Source organism: Botrytis cinerea, chromosome 11, assembly GCF_000143535.2.
Source record: "Botrytis cinerea B05.10 chromosome 11, complete sequence".
Classification (NCBI taxonomy): domain Eukaryota; kingdom Fungi; phylum Ascomycota; class Leotiomycetes; order Helotiales; family Sclerotiniaceae; genus Botrytis; species Botrytis cinerea.
Window position 1 is genome coordinate 129,583 of NC_037320.1, and position 21,702 is coordinate 151,284.

At 43.3% G+C, this 21,702-nt stretch overlaps 8 protein-coding genes across 10 annotated transcripts; 6 read left to right on the forward strand and 2 right to left on the reverse strand.

Annotated features, from left to right (window-relative positions):
- Positions 1-353: 353 nt before the first annotated feature.
- On the forward strand, positions 354-2,778 carry Bcnpl3. Of its 3 annotated transcripts, XM_001552368.2 has the most exons (6): positions 354-774; positions 852-980; positions 1,053-1,219; positions 1,696-1,772; positions 1,829-1,928; positions 2,019-2,778. In XM_001552368.2, the coding sequence occupies exons 1-6, from the start codon at positions 723-725 to the stop codon at positions 2,418-2,420; spliced, it is 927 nt and encodes a 308-aa protein (XP_001552418.1). In that variant the 5' UTR covers positions 354-722; the 3' UTR covers positions 2,421-2,778. The 3 variants fall into 3 exon arrangements, with proteins under 3 accessions (XP_001552418.1, XP_024551568.1, XP_024551567.1); XM_024695773.1 differs by having other exon boundaries at positions 1,053-1,772; XM_024695774.1 differs by having other exon boundaries at positions 1,829-2,778.
- Positions 2,779-3,678: 900 nt separating this feature from the next.
- Positions 3,679-5,951, forward strand: Bcfmp30. The gene is made up of 3 exons (XM_001552366.2): positions 3,679-4,164; positions 4,576-5,402; positions 5,564-5,951. The coding sequence occupies exons 1-3, from the start codon at positions 3,824-3,826 to the stop codon at positions 5,791-5,793; spliced, it is 1,398 nt and encodes a 465-aa protein (XP_001552416.2). The 5' UTR covers positions 3,679-3,823; the 3' UTR covers positions 5,794-5,951.
- An 851-nt stretch (positions 5,952-6,802) lies between these two features.
- Bcgst3 lies at positions 6,803-8,291 on the forward strand. The gene is made up of 2 exons (XM_001552365.2): positions 6,803-7,487; positions 7,706-8,291. Exons 1-2 carry the CDS (start codon positions 7,021-7,023, stop codon positions 8,157-8,159), a joined length of 921 nt encoding a protein of 306 aa, XP_001552415.2. The 5' UTR covers positions 6,803-7,020; the 3' UTR covers positions 8,160-8,291.
- Positions 8,292-10,350: 2,059 nt separating this feature from the next.
- BCIN_11g00400 (hypothetical protein) lies at positions 10,351-12,750 on the forward strand. The gene is made up of 5 exons (XM_024695775.1): positions 10,351-10,895; positions 10,948-11,292; positions 11,340-11,419; positions 11,468-11,793; positions 11,855-12,750. Exons 1-5 carry the CDS (start codon positions 10,647-10,649, stop codon positions 12,490-12,492), a joined length of 1,638 nt encoding a protein of 545 aa, XP_024551569.1. The 5' UTR covers positions 10,351-10,646; the 3' UTR covers positions 12,493-12,750.
- Positions 12,751-13,471: 721 nt separating this feature from the next.
- Positions 13,472-15,353, reverse strand: BCIN_11g00410 (hypothetical protein). The gene is made up of 3 exons (XM_024695776.1): positions 15,004-15,353; positions 14,815-14,953; positions 13,472-14,487 (listed from the first exon to the last, which is right to left on the reverse strand). The coding sequence occupies exons 1-3, from the start codon at positions 15,196-15,198 to the stop codon at positions 13,544-13,546; spliced, it is 1,278 nt and encodes a 425-aa protein (XP_024551570.1). The 5' UTR covers positions 15,199-15,353; the 3' UTR covers positions 13,472-13,543.
- A 427-nt stretch (positions 15,354-15,780) lies between these two features.
- Bcrtt107 lies at positions 15,781-18,777 on the forward strand. The gene is made up of 4 exons (XM_001552362.2): positions 15,781-15,949; positions 16,008-16,441; positions 16,488-17,925; positions 17,974-18,777. The coding sequence occupies exons 1-4, from the start codon at positions 15,848-15,850 to the stop codon at positions 18,574-18,576; spliced, it is 2,577 nt and encodes an 858-aa protein (XP_001552412.1). The 5' UTR covers positions 15,781-15,847; the 3' UTR covers positions 18,577-18,777.
- Positions 18,778-18,913: 136 nt separating this feature from the next.
- BCIN_11g00430 (hypothetical protein) lies at positions 18,914-20,258 on the reverse strand. Its single transcript, XM_024695777.1, has one exon. It carries the CDS (start codon positions 20,165-20,167, stop codon positions 19,076-19,078), a length of 1,092 nt encoding a protein of 363 aa, XP_024551571.1. The 5' UTR covers positions 20,168-20,258; the 3' UTR covers positions 18,914-19,075.
- A 208-nt stretch (positions 20,259-20,466) lies between these two features.
- Positions 20,467-21,698, forward strand: Bchom6. The gene is made up of 2 exons (XM_001552360.2): positions 20,467-20,559; positions 20,620-21,698. The coding sequence occupies exons 1-2, from the start codon at positions 20,526-20,528 to the stop codon at positions 21,678-21,680; spliced, it is 1,095 nt and encodes a 364-aa protein (XP_001552410.1). The 5' UTR covers positions 20,467-20,525; the 3' UTR covers positions 21,681-21,698.
- The last annotated feature ends 4 nt before the right edge of the window (positions 21,699-21,702 follow it).

Below are 21,702 nucleotides of genomic sequence, written 5' to 3' on the forward strand. Positions count from 1 at the left end.
GCGGAGGTAGCAATGTGCCTGGCTCTGTTTCATGTGAAAATTCGCAATGGAGCTCGCCGGCCGGGTTCGTGGGATCTCTTATCGCGGGCAGAACCCCCGTCACGTGCCCTTGCTGCTCCCTTGCATCCCGCTTTTCATACAGCCATGGCCCGCACTGTTAGCCTCGCCCCTGCCGAGGTGCTGCGATTACTCCCCGCACGCCTCCTGTGTCCTCCGCCCACCTCCTCCCAAGCCTTCTCCAATCTGAATCTACACTCGTTTCCCTGAGAGCCAAATTAGCCAATTCCTTCAAATCTTCGCATTCTCATTCATCATCCCTCCATCCACCTTTTTCCTTCCATCCCCACTTTCTTGCGCATATCATACCCAGTACCTGATGGTTAAGGTAGCTGCAGCAAGCATTGATCAATTTGCATTTACCTTGACATTTAATTACACTTCGCGTTGGATCAACTGCATTCGATCATCATCCCACAGCACAGGGCAAAACGAAGACACATTCTTCTCGTTTGCGATCGCGACGACGGCGGTGGTCTCAATCTTATTAAGCTCCCGCTTTCCCGAACTTTAAAAAAAAGTCGAAGTCGAAAGTTTTCCACCATCAACACACCCACACACACCACCCACACCCACACCCACAACCCACATCCGACCTAATTGTCACAGCCATCAACAATCAGCCTCCAGCTTTTATCAGCATCAATCACATCAATTACATCAAAATGACTGAGGTTTCCTCGACCAGACTGTATCTGGGAAATCTCCCTCGCAGTGGTAAGCTGATCCGATATCTTCAATTGGCATGCGACACCCAGACAATCCACTCGCTAACCATTTCTGCCTCTCAATAGCAACCAAAGCTGATGTTGAAGCTCATTTCAACACGCATGGCACTGGCGAAATCACCGAGATTAAACTTATGAATGGATTCGGATTCATCGAATACAAGGATGCAATGGATGCGCGCGACGTCGTTCCTGGTAAGGAAATCAACAATCACCCCCAACTCATCTCGATCCCGAACGTAATTAATAACATACTCTCCTTCACAGCCTTCCACGGTTCCGACTTTATGGGCGAACGCTTGACTGTACAATTCGCTCGTGGTACTCGTAACAGAGATACTTTTGCCAATAACCCTGAGCGAACTGCTCCTCGTCCCAGACGTACCCCTCATCGAATGCAAATCTCTGGACTTCCAGGTGAGACCAGCTGGCAGGTCTGTTTACCCCGTTCCTTCATCCGGACTCATGGATCTCAATCATTGCTATTTGGACTATATACCACATCATAATCGTTTTGGACGCCTTTCCTCCATGCATACCGTCACTGGCCAAGTTACCATTGTAATCCTGGTCAGCGACGCGCTTGTTACTCTTCATACCATAACAAATATGCAAGTGCATTTGCGCGGGCGACTAGGATTTCATGGACACATACAAACGTTAATCGCTATTCGCCCTTTTTATCATGTCTCGACTCCCTTTTTGCTATCATTGCTTGCTATTGCCCTTGCACAACCGGATCATGGTCATTGTGGCGCTGGAAAGATGGTCTACCTCTGGAAGGTGAATCTGCGCTACCTTTAATAAGGGGAGATTCCTGGCTACTAATTCAAGGGCAACATCCATCCTTTGGCGTTTATAAAAAGCTCAACAGTCCAGGACAACAACTTACGTGGATTTCTGGATATAGGATCTTAAAGACTTCGCTCGTCAATCCAGCCTCGATGTCGTTTATTCGGAAACTGGTCGTGACCGTGATGGTAAAGGGTAAGTCACTTCTGAATAAATTTAGATTGGATAACTATTAACTTTTGACCATACAGAAGCTTTGTCGAATTCGAAACTGCTGCAGATTTAAAGACTGCCGTTGAAAAGCTCGACGGTCGTGAATTCAAAGGTGCTCGAGTCACTTGCACTGCTGATGTGAGATTTATTTATTTCCTACTTTACACATCTTGACTTACCGGTCGCCATCGAAAACGTTTTTCTGGTGATACTAACGAAATTGAATAGACCCAACCCGATATCCCTCGTGATCGTGCTAGATCTCGATCCCCAATGCCTCGAGGACGACCTTACCCTATTGATGATTATGATCGACGTGGTCCACCCCGAGGTTATAGTCCTCGACGTGATGCCTATCGTGATCGAAGCCCACCTCGTCGTGCTTATTATGATGATGATCGTGGTCGTTATGGCCGTTCTCCACCACCTAGACCTCGTGGTCCAATCGATGATTATCCACCACCACGCCGTGGAGGTTTTGATGATCCTTATCGTCGCGATTACCCTCCAGCTGACCCATATGTCAATGGACACGGTAGACCACCTTATGATCGTCCTCCTCCAAGAGACTACCCACCAAGAGATGCCGGATATGCTGATGACGGATACCGTCGTGGCCGCTACTGGTAAATCATCCTTTCCAAATTGGTTGCAAAAGTAACCATTTGGATTCTGCTCACATAACACAGATTTCTAATGACAACCGGGTGGGATATGAAATGTTCTTCTATTGATGATTCACAGTGAACAGGCCAAGGGGCGTTTTGAGGTAACGTCTTTAGGTCTTCTCACGTAAGGTTATGATGTGAATACACGGATTTCGCTAGTTGGCTCTATTCAATCTTGTTATTTTTCTTTGCTCATTTAAAAGCATACCCGGGGATCGTTCTTTTATCATTTGTAACATGAGGAAATGCTTTTTTTTTCAAGGGGTGGACATAACATTAAGTTATGATTTTCACCCTTATGACCTGTATTTTAGAAATCAATGGCTATTTTATTTGCGAACGCTCATGCGTCTGTCATTTGAATTTTTTGTGACTATCATATACTTGATGACTTACAATTCTAGGTCCTAATTCTAGCATACTTGATCATTTTAACTTGTGTGCATTGCTGATGAGAACTGACCCCTGTAGACGGCGGTTAAACTACTATGTTAGATATATTCAAGAGACTTACATTCTTGGTGCCCAGTCTACACGTTGAAAGACTTTATATAATGTGCAGAGGAAAAGAAGTTTCATCCAGGCTATAATGGACACTTACTTGCAAGTACAGAGTACTCAGGAAGAGGATTGATTGAATGGATGGGTAGAACAAGGGCGGTGGATTTTGGAGGTTGGATGAGTAGGATGGTATGAGATGGAGTGAATGAGATGAGACGAGACGAGACGAGACGAGATGAGATGAGATGATAAAATGTGATGGGCTATTCGCAGAAGCCAAATTTGATCAACCCAAACCAAACCAATCTTTATTTACTCTATAGAGTTTGTTGAAAGAAGAGAAGGTATTCAGAGGTTGCTGTTGTTGTTGTTGTTGTTCGAGACTGACTTCTTCGGGCCTCGGGAGATGAGAATCTCCATGTCCATGCCCATGATGTGCCAAAGTACCGTGGCCGTTCTGCATTGCTCCATTTTAAACTTTGGACGGGACGGAGATAAGACGATGTGGTGGGTGCGATAAGACTATTCCACCGTTCGCATTCGCATTTGGTGGTGATCCTTGCGTGTTGAATGTACGTAAGGAGTAATAAGTAGTAAGTTATCATACGGTACAGTAGAGTAGAATGCAGCTATGGAGTATACATATAATACAACACAATACAATACAATACCATACCATACGATAACATACATACCCGGGAGCTAGCAACGCAATTCTTGTCAGCCTGTCCATCTACCTGGGTATTGAGAGTAAGATTAATTCAGAGGGGCAGTATTATTTCTCTCATTTCATATAAAAGCCAATTACTTCTTCCCTTCCCTTTGTACTTCTCTTCCTCTTTCTCTTTCTCTCTATAAATACAAATGCGCATCTCTCCTCTCCATTACCTCCTCAAGCCTCGGCATCGTCCACGACAACTACCACGACTGCGCAAAATATCATTCTTTTCTTCCTCTTCTTCCTCAGCCAATTCCAATCCATCCACGCCCAATCCCAAACACACCCTCAAAGCCATGTCGGGCTCTGTTATAGGCGCAACGCTCTATGCGGCTAGCATGAGTAGTCCGGCTGCGCTGGACAAGATCCCGGAAAATGCGAAGGAGAAGAGACATCATTTGAAGGAGGGGGAGGGGACGGGATTTACGAACCCGTGGGAGTCGTGGAAGGAAATGGGGGTGGTGGGGATTGGGATGGCTGTGGCTAGGTAAGTTATTTTTATATATTTTTTATTTTTTTTGGAGGGGGGAGTAGGTGATGGATGGATGGATAAGTAGGGGTTCAATTGGATCTGTGGGAGATCAATTGGGGTGGGAAGGCATTTGTGTTGATGGTTTGGTTGGGTTTGGTTTATATCCATATATATCTTTCTTTTATGACAATGTTTTTAGGTGGGCGGACAGGAGATATTGAGGGAAGTTTCCTTGTCAATATCTCCATTACTTTCTACGAATCTTTCGAAGATATTCTGCCTCCACGGCAGTGGCCCCCGGAGGGCCAGCGGAGCGTCATTTTGAGTACATGGATAATATAGAGATACAATGGGACTATCGAAGAACCATTTATTTACCCAAACACTTTAACAAACGCTTGCTAATCGCATCGTTCTATCTTGCAGAGCCAAACTATCAGGCGAATTCGGCACACCAGATACAACACCTCCAACAGTTCCCGTCATAAAACCTACATTTCTACCTACCCGTACTACATCCTCCCTCCGCGCAACTTGGCTTGGACATGCCTGTTACTATGTCGAATATCCCTCTGGTCTACGTGTACTCTTCGATCCTGTCTTTGAAGAACGTTGTTCGCCATTCTCATTTATGGGTCCCAAACGCTATACACCTATCCCTTGCAAATTATCCGAGATTCCAATTGTTGATTTTGTGGTTATAAGTCATAGTCATTATGATCATTTAAGTCATCCTACAGTTATGGAAATCCATAAAAGTCATCCAAATGCTCAATTTATTGTAGGGCTAGGATTGAAGAAGTGGTTTAAGGAATGTGGAATTGAGAATTGTGTAGAGATGGATTGGTGGGAAGATATTGATGTTACTTTATCTCCTATTACAGGAGAGAAACGTATTTCTACCTCCTCTCAGACATCTTCCAAGAACTCCCCACCACCTTCATCCTCTTCTTCGTCTCCTACATCCATATCTCCTATAACAGCCCGCATAAGTTGTCTTCCTTCGCAACATACATCTGCACGTACTGCCTTTGATAAAGGGCATACACTGTGGTGTTCATTTGCTGTTACATCTGACTCAAAATCCGTTTGGTTTGGTGGAGATACTGGTTATCGAGCAGTTCCCAAAGTTCCTAAAGGGACTGATGATTATGGACCTGAATATCAACATTTACCTGTTTGTCCTGCCTTTAAAGAGATTGGAGAATTGAGAGGACCATTTGATTTGGGACTTATTCCTATTGGTGCTTATGGTATGTTTTGGATATTCTTAAATTCTGACTCCTTTGTTTTTTTTTTTTTTTTTTTTGTGGAAAGTATGATAGTGATAATCTTCCCATCTATCATACTTTACACATTTTTAAACTTCTCTCTCTCCATGCCCTCAAACCATGAAACTAATATCCTCCTCTAGAACCCCGTCACATTTTCTCACCCATGCACGCTAACCCTTTCGATTCGGTCAATATATTTCTGGATACCAAGTGTAAACGTGCCATGGGGATTCATTGGGGAACATGGGTTTTAACACCTGAAGCGGTTATGGAACCGCCTCAATTATTGAAAAAGGCTTTGGGTTGGAAAAATTTGCCTGAGGTGGGTGTGTTTGATGTTTGCGATATTGGGGAGAGTAGAGAATTTTAGGGGGCGTTTGTATTTGGGGGGAGATGGGGAGAGTATGTAGAGGGGAGATGGAGGAGGGGAGATGATGATAAAGATGATGATGTCATTTGTAAATATTTAAATCGGTTGTAGACAATTGGTTTGATACGCGATTTTATCAATACATTTGAAGATAAACATTCTATTAAATATCCAGCAATCTATATGTATCATATAATACGAGTAAAATGTATTGTATTTTTGTGTTAATAGAAGTCTTATAGTTACAAATATCTTATTGAGAACAACCATTAATTATCAATCAAATAATGAATTAGTTAATTACATCAGCGCCTGCGATACAGCTAACTTAAATAGTTGGAAACCAATCTACTACGTATAGGTACCTCGTATGCATGTTCGATCGTCTCCCTCCTGATCGATCTTTGGGATATTGTGGATGTTGTGGATGCTCGGTCAGCTTGTGTTGATTGATATTATTTATTTGTTTATTTATTTTGTAATGAACAATAGATGAGTAAGTGATTAATAGATATAGTTAAGTTATAACTACTTATTATTTATCTTCTAAATATATATTAGATATGTACGAGGGTGTGTGTATCTTTGAATAGGTAGTGTTAGGCAAAAGAATCGAAGTCATCAAAATTATAATGAGATTTTAATTATTGTTATTATTATTATTAATATAATATTATAGATATCAATAATTGTACTTTACAAACCTCTTGTATAGATTTTGATGTAAAAAATGATTCAAATCTGAGATCCTTTCCTCAATGTTATTTTTGGTTAAATTGATGGTTAGTTATTGGATTTCAAAGTAGATAAGTTTGTGTTTATTTTGCTAAGGAAATATACTCACCCGTGCACACACACCCGGCACTTATCAAAGAGACGCCCTCGAATTGGTAACCCACCTTACAGATCAATTAAAATGTGGTACTTTTGCTCTCTTGGAATTAGTCAAGACCCCCGGACCGAGGGGGGGGGTTGATTTCCAAGCAATTGATACTTTTTTGTCCCTCTTGGATTTATCATCATCATCATCGTCGTCATCGTCACACATAGCTACAGATTTGTTGGTCATACATAGATTTGGACATTCGTAGACATAGACATAGAACGGAATAATCCCATTGCGGCAATACATACATACACACCTACCTACCTACCTACCTATATAAATCTCTCAATTAAACCCTTTCATTCCTTTGTCTCTTTTCTTCTCCCCCTCCTACTTTCCTCATGTTCAAAACATCTTTCCATCGACTTTTCCAATCTTCTCCTAAAAATCATACCGTTTCTCATTTTCCCACTCCATTCCACACCATCACACGCACCATGACCTCCTCAGCAGCTCCCAACAGACCAAGCGGTCTCCTCGCCACATCCGGCATCGAGCTGCTCACGTTTGGAACGCCCAACGGGCACAAAATCAGCATATTGCTCGAGGAGCTCAAAGCCGCCTACGGAAAACAATACACGTATCAATCGATTAATATCATGGAAAACATCCAGAAAGAAGAATGGTTCACGAAATTCAGTCCGAATGGAAGGATTCCGGCGATTGTGGATCATGATCGCAATGGATTTGCGGTGTTTGAGGGGGCGGCTATTTTGGCGTATTTGACGAGGAATTATGATGTGGAGAGGAGGTTTAGTTTTGAAGATGAGGATGATAGGAGTAGAGTTGAGCAGTGGGTTGCTTGGCAGTGAGTTTTTATTTTTATGTTGTTACGTTTTTATGTTCTCGCTATTTCCTTTTCCTTTATTCTTTGTTCTCTCTCTCTCTCTCTCTCTCTCTCTCTCTCTCTCTCTCTCTCTCTTTTTACTTGAGAAGAAGGAGAGAAGAGGACTGGAGAGGGTGGAGAATTACATAGATATAGATACGAAAGAGAAGAAAAGTACACACTCAACTAACAACCCCCAGACACGGCGGTCTAGGCCCAATGCAAGGTCAAGCAAACCACTTCTACCGCCTGGCCAAAGAACGCATTCCCTACCCAACCCAACGCTACGTAGGCGAAACCGAGCGTCTCTACGGCGTTCTGGACGCCCATCTCGCCGATCGCGAGTACATTGTCGGCCCCGGAAAGGGAAAGTATAGTATTGCCGATATTGCGAATTTCAGCTGGGTCAACGTGGCGTATTTCGCGGGGGTGGATTTGGCGAAGTTTACGAATCTGGAGAGTTGGTGGAAGAGGATTAATGAGAGGGATGCGGTGAAGAAGGGTACCAGTGTGCCCAGTGAGAGTCGATTGATTAATGAGGCGTATAAGAAGAGGGTAGAGGATGATCAGGAGTTTAGGGAGGGAGAGGAGAAGTTGAGGAAACTGGGGGAGGAGGCGAAGGTTCAGTATGGGTATAAGTATTCTTCTCCTTGATCTGGATTCTCGGATTGATTGGGGGTGGATTGATTATGAGAATGGATGGAGCGCTAGGTTTATAGGGAGGGAGAGACGGAGAGACGGAGGGGAGTATAAAAGGTCTATCATGATAATAAAATAATGATTTCATTTGCTTCGATTCGCCTTTTCCCGATCTTGCAATACCCATCGCAAAATACCAAGCAGCAAGTAAACGTGATCAGAACAAATTATCTCAATTCTCTATATCTATGTCTGTCTATGTCTGTCTATGTCTGTCTATGTCTGTCTATGTCTGTCTATGTCTATGTCTATGTCTATGTCTATGTCTATGTCTACGATGAACGAGCTAATCTACCCTACTCCAAACATATATATTTATCAGTGTTACATACAATCAACTCGATTGATGGGGGCAAGCCCCCAAACCCCCTTTTGCTCGCTGCGCTCGAGGGTTCGGTTTTGTGGGTTTGATTTTTGATTTGGTCGGATGAAATGGATGTATGTATGTATATATACATGTATGTAATAAATATAATGTGGAAAAAAAGTCGAGTCGAGTATTAATGTGGCTTACATGTATATTCTCACATTGGAGCTATTATTATTGGGGTACATGTACTGCGGAGTGTATTTGTTGTGTGGGGAGACGTACGAATGAATACCTTTCTTGCGTTTCGGTAAATATTAAGATTCAGATTAAGCGTAACGACCTTATTGCATGGAGAGAGTGGTGGTTTGGATGGGATTTGTTTTCATTTTTCTTTCTTGGGGAAGTGCTGGTGATTGGTATTATCTATTATGTGAGGGGGTGTTTGGTTTGGTTGAGTTTGGTGATGTGGAAATAGAGATAGAAATAGAAATAGACATGTATAATGTATAATGTATAATGTAAAACGAGATACTTCTCATTTAGAGATTCGTATCATATCATATGAGATGGTGGAAAATCAAGAGCAGCGAAAACCATACCTTGGAGTGTAAGAGAGAGGATTCGAGCGCAGCGAGGCCGTGGGGGTTTGGGGGCTTGCCCCCATGAATATGGGAATCGATCAGTAGAAGTAGAGAAGTCACGCTGCTGAAATTTGGATGTCGTTTCTCGTGGATGGAGGATTGGCTTAGGGTACCGGTATATTGTGTGTGTTTGAATTCCTGTGATATATATGGGGAATACTGTGGTGTTTGTCTGGATCTTTATGATTGGGCATTAAGTACGTGTACTATACTGCTAGCTTAAAGGCTTTGTTAGTTGGGGAGTAGGGTGTCATTTATATATATATGTAAGTGTGTATGTATGTATGTATTGTTGTTATTTGTTTATCCCATCCTATCTTTTTCCTATTTGTCCCTTTTCACATTCGTCTTCTGTTACGAAATATATATGACTCCCATCCTTATGATCCATCCGAGGTACCGTACCCCCTCGATTCGCGTGCTCGAGTGTTTTCGGCTAAAACACGATTCATTCATTCAGGTGCTACCCCGCAATATCGTATCCTGTAGGTCATAATTCACCCACTCACCCCCACACTACCCGTACAACAAGGTTGTACTTCCGATGAGTATTGCAGAAGAAAAGCTTATGCACTCACACATAGCAATTGAGTGGTCATTCTTCCATTTCGGATTCTCTAGACTTGTTTCGACTCGCCGGGGTTTGCTTGGCTGAATTGCGAGATCCGTCGCGTTAGCTCCCGCATGCATAAGGTTAGGTTAAATGGTTCGTTCGTTCATGCGGCATGATTCAATATTGATTTTTTCCCGCTCCCGACACGGATATGATCACCCGCCATCGTGTTATGTTCAGTCTTCATGATTGCCGAGTTCGCCAATTTTAGTTCCAGGTATCTAAAATGATGTGCGTTGAGATGGGATGATTTAGGTTTGTTGGTGTTTCTTCTTACGTGGAATGCGTGAATCGAATGGATTGTATAGATCTATAAGTATAGCTACATGTACAGTACAAGGGTTATAGCAAGTGCTACTTTAATTATTCAATATTATGAGAAGTGTTTTGTGTGTGTTCAGAAACTTTGGTATAGCTAGTGGCTTATATACTTGATGGGATAGCTCTTGAAATGTTTGCTAGTATAGACTTTCCAAATTACTATCACCATTCTGGAATATTTCTCAATTGGCTGTATGGATGTGGCGGTGTAAAGATATTGAGCAATCAAGGGCTTGTCATCATAGTTCTCACCTAATTATCGATACAAGTCTCATATCGTCGCTATTCACATATTGTATATCACCCATACGTGCATGTCCACGTGTCTAGATTCATCTAGCAGGTGATCTCCCCTCAAACTACTCCTCTCCTCGAGCCTCAACTTTCCCATCTAAAGAACTTCCTGAATCACCATATTACGCCAGTCTTCAACCGACTTCTCCATCCCCATCGAATCTTACGGACGCTGGCGCAGTTCCACTACCTTTCATCTCGGTCTGCTTGGGCTCCCTTTGGACAAACATCCTGAACATTCTACACTTCCGCACCTATTCAATATGTTACTCAGACTGTCAATCACGGTCTGCTACCTTGTTACAACCGCTATCTCATCACCAATCCAAATTAGAATAAAACATCAAACATCGCTTGTAGATCTAGGATATGCTCAATATCAAGGTACCCTATTAAGCTCAGGAATCACTCAATACCTAGGAATGCGATATGCATCTCCTCCTGTTGATGATTTAAGATTCCGCGCTCCTCAGCCACCTCAAAGCTTGAATGGTGTTCAAAACGCTCAAACGGTATACAATGGATCACATGTTAAAATTGATGTTCACTAATATTCTCTTGTAGTTTGGACCGATTTGTCTCGCTACAAATAATGGTCCCACCTCCTCACAATCGGAGGATTGTCTTTTCGTTAATGTGTGGGCACCGAGTACTGCTACACCGGCCTCCAAACTTCCAGTATGGGTTTTTATACAAGGAGGTGGATATATCTCTAATTCCAATGCCAACTTTAATGGCTCGACAGTAGTCAACACATCGAATAATGAGATTGTCTTTGTCAATTTTAACTATAGAGTTGGATCATTTGGATTTTTGACAAGCGAGAAAGTGAGAGAGAATGGTGATTTAAATGTCGGACTTCTTGATCAACGATTTTTGCTACATTGGGTTCGAGATCATATTGCTCAGGTGTGTGTAAATAGTCGATTGACTGATAGATGTTAACGAAAGTATAGTTTGGTGGTAATCCGGATCATGTGGTAATTCATGGAGATTCTGCCGGTGGTGGTTCTGTCGCGCTTCATCTTACTGCGTAGTGAGTCTAAACATCTACCAATATAGGCTTTCACTAACTCTACAAAAGTGGAGGCAGAAATGATAACCTCTTCATCGGTGCAATTGGCGAATCCCCTTTCTTTCCCACACAACCCCTCGTACCAGAATTAGAATGGCAATTTGATCGTTACGCGAATTCCGCTGGTTGCGGATCAGCAGATGATGCACTAGCGTGCTTAAGAACTCAGAGTACAGCGGTTCTTCAAGCGGCTAATGTTGCGTCTCCATATCCTGGACAGAGTGGAAGTCCGATATTTTATTGGACGCCAGCTATTGATGGGGATTTCATAAGAGATTATCCCTATGTTCTTTTTGAAAAGGGGTTGTCTGTTGATTTGCCCATTATGTTTGGAGGTTTGTTATTATATCTTCTCTTACTTTCACAGGGATACATGCTGATCATTTTAACACATAGACGTGACAAATGAAGGTTCAGTCTTCGCCCCAAATGCCGCTTCACCAAACGACATATCCACCTTCTTCAAAAACAACTATCCCGGTCTCACCTCCGCAGATCTCGACTCCATCAACACACAATACCCCCTCACCACGCCCCTCCCAAATCACAACGCATATTTCCCCTCCGCCTCCGCAGCCTATGGCGAAACAACCTTTGTCTGTCCCGCCCTCTTCATCTCCACCCACCTCGCCACCTTCAACTCCGCAACCCAAGTCTGGTTCTACCGCTACAACGTCCAAGACGCCGAAAACATCTCCAACGGTCTCGGCGTCCCACACGTCTTCGAACTCCCCGCCATTTTCGGACCCGGGAATACGCAGACCGGAGATGGAGGCAGTTATCTGAGTTACAATCGACAGGTTGTGGAGGTCACGATGAAGTATTGGATTGGGTTTGTGAGGGAGCTGGATCCAAATCGGGGGAAGGAGGAGGGGGCGCCGCATTGGGAAAATTTGGGCAAGGCGAGTGCAGCCGGGGGGAAGCTGAGGAGGATGAAGATCGAAACTAATGTAACTGCGATGGAGGAGATTGACGGGGGGTTGGTTGCGAGGTGTAATTTTTGGAGGGGGTTGGCGGGGAGGATGGAACAGTAGTCTGATATGGGGTTTGGGGTTGAATTTTTGATCATTTCACATAGGCATTGGGGTATTGGGGCAGAGAGATGATTTAACGATGACTTTACAATGGGTTTCGGTATTCGGATGGGTTTGATTGCTCATCTCATCTCATCTGATTCAGAGATGGAATGAGGAACGCTAGTGCTACATGGAAATAGGATTAGGAATTCGGTGGTTTTTACACGGACGTTGCGTTGGATTGGAGTTCTTTCGTGAATTAGGAATATCGCCACATTGTATTACATTACATGGCATTGCTGGAATGCATGTGTGATCTTTACATTTACATATTGATAATCCATGAGTTACTTTTCAACCACATGTGACTACTGACGAGTTCGATACGATACGATATGATATGATATGATATGATATGATGCGAAGTGAAGTGAAGTGAAGAGAAGTCATGAGAGGGAATGGGAAGATGGTTTTTATATAGATTCCTATATGATTGATGAGCGAGCGACCTAAAACAAAGATGTGTTCTAACTAGCTATGGAGATATACAAAAAGCTTATGATTCACTCACCCGATATACTTGCTTGCCTGTCTTCTTCCTCCTGTTTCGTCATCCCATATCTGTAGCGTGCGGGATTCCCGTACAATACTATACTGAGTTTGGAGATGCACGTTGCAGGTGATATACCTACCTACATAGCACGTAGTAAACGAATGAAGAGATCTGAATGGACTATCGTTGGTATTTGATGGATTTGGGGGTTTTGGGGGGAGGGGGGCTTGGAGTGATAAGATACTTGTTTGGGGGAATGAAGTAGGTGTTAGGTCGCTTGAAGCTATTTTAGGGAAATGATGATATCTGACCATGATATCTATCAACTGAGGTTAATTGAACTGCAATTGTGTAACTGTCTATGGGGTACAAATGTGTTCTCGTCTAAAGTGGAACTATTGATATCACTCTGGCAAAGCCTAGAAAAAAATGTAGTTATGGTAACGCTTATGATCTAGATAATCTAGTTATACTTCTAATCTGAAATTCTACCGCCACAAATTCCTGATTCACACCTCACAACTTGCTCCCCTCACTCTCCCCCCCCGCTCTCTTCGGTGGTCCCCCAACTCTTTTTTTCCACTCTTCGGAAAGCGTTTGCTTCTCAATCAAGCTCTTTTTAGTCCATTGTATATACTCTTCCTGTTCTCTTTTCCACCTCTTTAGCTCTTGTCCTATCCAGGGAGTCAAAGCATCTGCACATTCCTGTGTTGCTTCTTGCGCCACCAAATGACCTATTCCTTCCAACACGACTTCTTTAACTTTTCCTTCTTTAGCCCCTCCGCTCCCTCCGTGTCCAGTGCCCGTCATAGATAATTTTTCAACGCGAGAAGGAGGACTGCAGACGTTACTTGTAGCACCATAGATATAAAGAACCGAGGGACGAAGTTGCGGAAGTCGTAGAAGTGTATTAATTGGTTCTGGGCGATACAAAGGATATTTCGCTGGACTGGTCTCGTGTAAATCTGGGATGAGGTCTGGACGGATAACAGTTTTCCCATCTTCGGAAAAGGCCTCCCAAGATGGACGCATGAAGGAGAAGCATTCTTGGTGTTTGGTTGTGGTTAGGGTTGTACTGCCTGATGGCTCATTGGGGTAGATGAGAGTTGGGGTTGAGCGGATGGCATATTGACACCAGCGGTCTAGGACGCGGGAATCCCATTTTGAGTATGCTTTTGATTTTCGAAAGGAAGCTTCGGCAGCGGCACGGGAGGGCCAGAGGTCGCGACGGAAGGTGGAGAGTTGGGCGGGTGAGATAGTACCAAAGGGGGTAGATGCATATTGCTGGATTACGGGGTCGAGCATTATGAGGGTGGTTAGAAGACGGGGGTGCATGAGAGAAAGGTTGGTGAGCATGTTGGCGCCGAGGGAGTGACCGATTCCAATTATGGGGAGAGGCATTTCGGAACGGTAGGTATTGACCATATGGAGGAGATCCCGGGCATGATCTATCCATGATGCTGGAAGGTGTTAGATAACCTTTGGTATAATAACGATTCATAGAATCAAGTCAATTTAAGTAAATGAAAGAGAACTCTGATGTCAGGGGTATATATGAACTGTGTTTCGAGTTTGCGTGTAAAGACCCTAGTAGGGATTTCAATCTATGTCAAGAAATCGACTATTGTGCGTGCGACTTGCACGCCCCTCCGCCCACATTTGTAGAAGTCACACTTGTAGAACACACACTTGTGGGATTCGAAGGCTTACATTTCTGAATCTTAAGTGAAATCGTTACAATAGAACAAAAACAGTCTAATCTGTCTACCAAGAGAACTAGCACGTACGATCATTTCCCAATAATTGCTCATTCAGAACGCTACTGGCACCTTCATGAGCTAAATCTGCGATCCAAATACTTCGTATCTTGAAGCCATTGGCTTTTGCGCGTGCATGAACGTCTTCCCATAATGGCTCATACAACTCCTATACATGTTTAGCTTGTGGAATCATCCAAACGCATGAGATAAGTATACTTTCGGATAACCATTCGCATGAGCACCAATTATAGTTACATCTCCTGGTTGTGGATTCGGGTTATCTCGAGGTATGTATTGTTTGATTGCTAGATGTAGTACATCTTCTTGAGTATTTGAAGTGGCACGAGGGTATTCCCGAATGTGTTGGCATTCGAGAATGTGTTCCTTTACCTCAAAGACTGTGGAGTGCATGATGGGGTAATTGTGGGGGAGAACCCTTATTTGGTGGGATACAAAGGATGTATATATGTAGTTTGAAGGCACAGCAAAGAGGATGGTGTATATCAAACGTTTTGATCTGGATTGAGTGATATATAATAATGAAGTGAAGATCAGAGTATATTGACGGAGAAGGAAAGATACTGAGACTTGAGCACCAAGCTGGGATGCATCACAAACCTCGGCCCCGGCCGGTAACACTAGGTTAGCGGGAAAGGGGGAAGCGGGAATCATCTAGCAGTTTTTAGTATAATTAACCAATTATCATTTGGTTGAAACATCTCGATATATCTTAAAAAACAAAGATTTCCTATTAAGGAAGTTTTATGCGATATGTGAAAAACAAAGGCGGGAAACAGTACACGCCTAGATTCAAGCTCACACGTGATTACCTGTCAAAAACAATCAGTTAACCCTTGTCATTTTAGCGCGTTTCTTTAAAGTACGTGATTCTAGAAACGCGCATCAATCCGCGTTTGTCGATTTTATAGATCAAACACAATTTCAACATTGCAACAAGCAAATATTGTAGCAGTATTTATTAGCAAGGCCCTCGTCAATTCGTTGCACTTGCTACATGCCATAAACTCTTTCTATTGTGCATGAGGATTTGTATCTCAATATGACTGAAGTAGAAAGTGGCGCCGTTCCCCTCCCCCTCTTCGATAGCTGTGCTATCACTATCATTTTGAGCGAAGAACTTCCAATACCTCAAGCAAGACAGGTATACCTCACAATGACCATCCATGATGTTTCATGCGTGTGCTGACACAATTTGGCAGTTGAGAGAAATTCTTGAGGATAATGGTGCTTCAGCAGAAATTAAGAAGTCAGACGATGGCATGAACTTAGAGGAAGTTACCCATATCATCTCTACCACAACCGACTTCGCATGTTACGATAAAGCAGGTCTCTTGCTTGTACCAGTCATTACACCTGAATGGGTTACACAATCTTTAAGCAGACGCAGACAAGCACCAATTCGTCCATACACACCAGATGAACGATATATCTTTTCCAATGTCCACCTTACATGCGCAGATATTCCACAGGGCGATAAAGTTGCGATAATTGGTGCTACATGTGCTATGGGTGGAATGGAAAGTAATAGCTTAACAAAATTGGTCACTCATATTTGTGCTCTTAGTATGGACCATCCAAAGTGTCAGGCGGCGAAGGAGAAGGGACTAAAATGCAAAATCGTTCTTCCACAGTGGTAAGTGTTTCTACTCTGTCACGTATTCTCAACTAATCAAACATAGGTTTGATGATTGCTTGAAGTTAGGAAAGCGCATAGACGAACGACCATATTTACTCCCAAATCCCGAAATATTCCTTTTGAATCCCGAAGATAGTCTGCCAATACCTTCCTCCTCTAGACTTGAAGGTGCCACTACAGCGCACTCAGATATGCTCGAGACTCCAACTGCTTCCCCTATACAACGTAAACTGGATGTTTTCAAGGATAAGAAGGTGATGTTGTCTAAAGACCTGGACCTTGGAAGTCGACTTACCAGATTACTTTCGGATCTCGTCGAACATGGCCAAGGTACGATTACAAACTCAGTACGTCAAGCTGATATGTTTGTTTGTAATTACCGGGAGGGTAGAAATTATGTAATTGCCTCTCGATCAGCTTCAACTCACGTGGGTAATCTTTCATGGCTTTACTATATGATTGCTCATAATACATGGACAAATCCCACCCGAAGACTTCTTCACTATCCTATTCCGAAAGGAGGTCTACCGGGCTTCGAGAATTACAAGATAACTCTCTCCAATTATGGTGGAGAGGCACGTATCTACCTTGAAAACTTGGTAAATGCTGCTGGTGGCGAATTTACAAAAAGCATGAAGCAAGATAATACACATCTGATCACCGCTCGAAAGGCCAGTGAGAAGTGTAATGCGGCTGCTGAATGGAATATCAACATGATCAACCACCTTTGGCTTGAAGAGAGCTATGCCAAGTGCGAGGTTCAGATATTAACGAACCCTCGCTATATTCATTTCCCTCCAAGAACAAATCTGGGTGAGGTTATTGGACAAACTCAATTTGATCAAAAGGCCTTAGAGAAGAAATACTTTCCTAGAGATCCTACACCAGGTCCAAACAGTCCAAAGCCGTCCAAAATGAAAAATTTGACAATTCGAGATCGGGATGTAGATGGAGATGGAGATCACGATATGGATGGCGAAACTGAAGACGAGGAAGCTGAAGTTATTGCACCTCCGCCGAAACCTAAAGGCAAAGGCAAAGGAACTTCAACAAACTCTACAGTCTCTACGAATGTTTCTACACCGGTTGGCAAGAAGCGCACATCTTTAGGCAAAGAAAATGATACCCCTTCATCGACAAGTAGCCGAAGTGCTAAGAATAAAGCAATCGATGCTCTTCATCAAATGGCCCCCGATATTGCAAAGTACGAATTAGAGAAGAAAAGAAAAGGACACGTATTTGGGGGTGATCGAGCTGCGAATAAAATCGAGAAGGAACGAGATTTGCAACGTAATTCGAGTCCACTGGTAAAACATCAAGAAGATGATGAGGATAGTGATAGTGGTAGCGAGGAGGTTGATGTTCGTCCATCCAAAAAGGCGAAAACTGCATCCAAACCAGAAGTGCAAGTTCGCATGCTTGTTACTGGTTACAAGGCTTGGTCCAATCCAGATGCGCCAACCAAGGAGGATACAGACACTGTAAGTTGATCTATTTATCATGTCACAGCCATTACTAACATTCATTAGAAAAAATTACGTAGTCTAGGTATCTCTCTGTGGACTGGTTATGGAAAAGTCAACATTATGGCTGCACCCAAAATGGTTCGAACTAGGAAATTTCTTGTCGGTCTCGCACATGGACCTACCGTCGTATCAGAGAAATACATTGAGGCTTGTATCAAAGCCGGAAAGATGCTGGACGTCGAGGACTTTCCATTGGTAGATGCGGAAAACGAAAAGAAGCACAATGTCAAGTTGAAGGATACTTTGAAACGTGCGAGGGTTAACAAAGGTCGACTTCTAAACACAATTCCAATATACTGTACCGTCGACATCGACAATGGCATTGAAACTTATCAAGAAATTGCAGAAGTCAACGGAGCTACTTTTGGTACTTTTAAAGGACGTCCAACTATCAAACCTACCAAGCCGGAAGAAGATGATGGACCTCCAGAACCAGTTTACTTGATTAGCAGCGATAAGAGACCTGAACAAGCTCTCTATTCGAAGTTTGAAGAGATGGCCAAGGCGGGAAACATGGAGCCGAGGATTGTCAAAGTGGAATGGCTGCTAGACGTTGCTATGTCTCAACAAATCAAGTGGGACAAAAAGTATTTGCTGAAGCGTTAATTGATGAAGTGGATGGTGAAGCTTCAATTAATGTTCTTGCTGGCGATTAGGGATGGCGATGTATTCATATACCTTTTGGGCTTTTGGTTGGACGGACGGATTACAAAAGAAAAGAAGCGATGTTCTTTGCAGGCTGGAGGAATTTTGGGAGCCTAGATGTAATATTGATATGTAGGGTTGTATGTTAGCTGATGAGATACATGATTTTGGTTCAAAATGAGTACTCTTGATGTATTGACAGTGATGTGTTGATTCTTCTGAAAGGTTTATCTAGAGGGATGGTATGGTATTTTTTAAGGGGGTTTGGTAAATTAAATGTCAATAATTTGGGGTATCATGGTTCCTATCTCTCTATGTCTACAATTTTCGTGTTCCTGACCCGGTATTTTCTCAGAGCACTCGATGCTCAAGTCCGAAGTTTCCCACCAAATGACGAGATATAAATCATAGCTCAAGTATGTGTGATGACGTAGAACATCAACACCACTCCTCGCTCCTTTCATTCATTTCCATCCGTCAGCGTCGGCGTCGGTACATCGCCGAGCCCTTCCAGAAAAGCATCCGCCTGTTTCTTCGCTCTCTTCTCCCCCAACACCCTCCTCCTCTCCTCAATCTCTCTCTTTCTCTTCTCCTTTAGCCCTTCTCTTTCCCTCCTCCCCCTTTCCGTCTCCTTCCTCATCCTTTCCAAATTATCCATCTCCTCTTTCCTCATCTCCTCATCTTTCGAAAAACTATAAAACCCTTGTCCTTTACTCCTCACCTCCTTATCCGCCTCATAATGTTTCATTTCCGGCGGCGTCGCACTCCTATCCCTCTTTTTCGCGAGCTCCTCCATTTTCTCTGCGGTTTCGGAATCTAGTGTAGATGTAAAAGCGGACGATTGAATAGTATCACCGTAGATGAGTTGAGAGGGTTGTGCAGGACGAGCGGACATCCGCTCTAGTTCTTCTGCGCCGAGGAGGGCATTTCTGCGTTGGCGCTCAAGACGCTGCGCTTCTTTTCTGGTTACCTGGCGGAGACGACCAAATTCATCTTCATATTCGACCAGTTGGTTATCTTCTGCGTTTGAGGCGCCGGCGCCAAAAGAATCATCGCTATCGGAGTCTTCATCCTTTTCACCTCCTTCAACCCACTTGCGATCGAAATCTACAAGTCCTTCTGCTTCTTCATTCCCATCTCCATCTCCGTTTGCAAGTCTATCGTTATCGCCGCGCTTTAACCGCGAATAAATCTTTGCTTTTTCAGCAAGTCGTTTTTTACTCCTGTGAAGTGTACTATCGTCTATTCTTTCCCCCTGGCCAGTCTTTCGAATCTGGGTATATGTATTTCCATCCTCGTCATCTTCTAGATCTTTTGCGGCGCGTTTCTTGGTTCCTTTGTTGTGTGTTTTGAAGATGTCTTCTTTGGTTTTGGAAGGCCGGGGACGACCGCGGGTCGTGGATGATGATGAAGACTCCTGTGTCTGAGAAGCGAGGAGTGATGAGAGAGTCGAGGAGAATGCTAGGCTTGTGGAAGAGGATAATTCTTTAGCAGAAGAAGAGTGGAGTTTAGGTTTCTTGAAATTGTAAAGGTTATTAGGGTCGTTGGACATTTTGGAGGAATTATCGCTGTTGTGTTTGGAGGAGAGATGGAGGTAATGCGATCATGGATTTGATGTATATTCTCGTAAGGCTGAGGGAATCTGGGGAGCTCGAAAATCACGGCCTCGTCCATCTATAATTGACCAATGGAAAGCAGCAAGGTGGATATATCATAGAGAGGGGTATCAGCATGTGCGAGATCGGATTATTGTGCATGGAAACAACCCCACCACTTACAATCTTTCGTGATTGCTCATTATTCATAACATTTCGATTCTTCAGTACGAGCAAGACATCGAACCTTATTCAAGACAAAACAATCCGCAATTGATCAATCTTCAATCTCAATCACCTACAAGTCAAGTCAATATGGTTGCTAAGGAAATTTACGTTGCAGTCATTGGTATTAATCTCTAATCTTTGATAGCTTAATAGGAGCTCCAATTAGCTAATACTGGATTAGGTGCTGGTGGTGTAGGAAAATGCTTTCTGTCTCAACTTGAAGCTCTTTCTCAACGATTTACTTCATCCAAGATATCCCTCATCTTCGTTTCAAGAAGCAAGAAAGTTCTCTACAGTCCAAAATACACACCGCTTTCATACTCCAACCTCTCAACTACACTCGCAGACTCCACACAAGAACCACTCTCTTTACCAAAGATCATTGAATACTTAGCAGCTGCACCTGCAAAGGTCGTCCTTGTCGACAACACAAGTTCGCAAGATGTCGCAGATGCATACCCACAAGTTTTGTCCAAAGGAATCTCGATAGTCACTCCCAACAAGAAGGCGTTTTCTGGATCATATAAATTGTGGCAGGATATCTTCTCCGCAGCTTCATCATCTGGTGCTAAGGTGTACCATGAGAGCTCGGTTGGTGCTGGATTGCCAGTCATTTCTACTTTGAAGGAATTGGTCGACACAGGTGATTCCGTCACTAAAATCGAAGGTGTCTTCAGCGGTACCATGTCGTTCTTGTTCAACTCATTCGCTCCTACCGAAGGTTCGGGAGGAAAGTGGTCTTCCGAGGTTGCTAAAGCAAAGGAGTTGGGTTATACCGAGCCAGATCCAAGAGATGATCTGAACGGTCTGGATGTCGCCAGAAAATTGACAATCTTGGCAAGATTGGCAGGTCTCGAGGTTGAATCTCCAACTTCATTCCCAGTCCAAAGCTTGATCCCTAAGGAATTGGAGAGTGTTTCAAGTGGAGAGGAATTCCTTCAAAAGTTGCCAGAGTTCGATTCCCAGATGGAGGAAACAAAGGTTGCCGCCGAGAAGGAGGGCAAGGTTGTAAGATTCGTTGGTAGTATCGATGTCGCAAAGAAGGAGGTGAAGGTAGGTTTGGAGAAATTCGATAAATCTCACCCAATTGCTGCCCTCAAGGGAAGTGATAACATCATTAGCTTCTACACAAAGCGATATGGATCCAATCCTTTGATCATTCAAGGAGCTGGTGCTGGAGGAGATGTGACAGCAATGGGTGTCACAGGTGATCTTATTAAGGTCCTCGAAAGATTGTCTTAAAATCATGTTATAATACCATAAA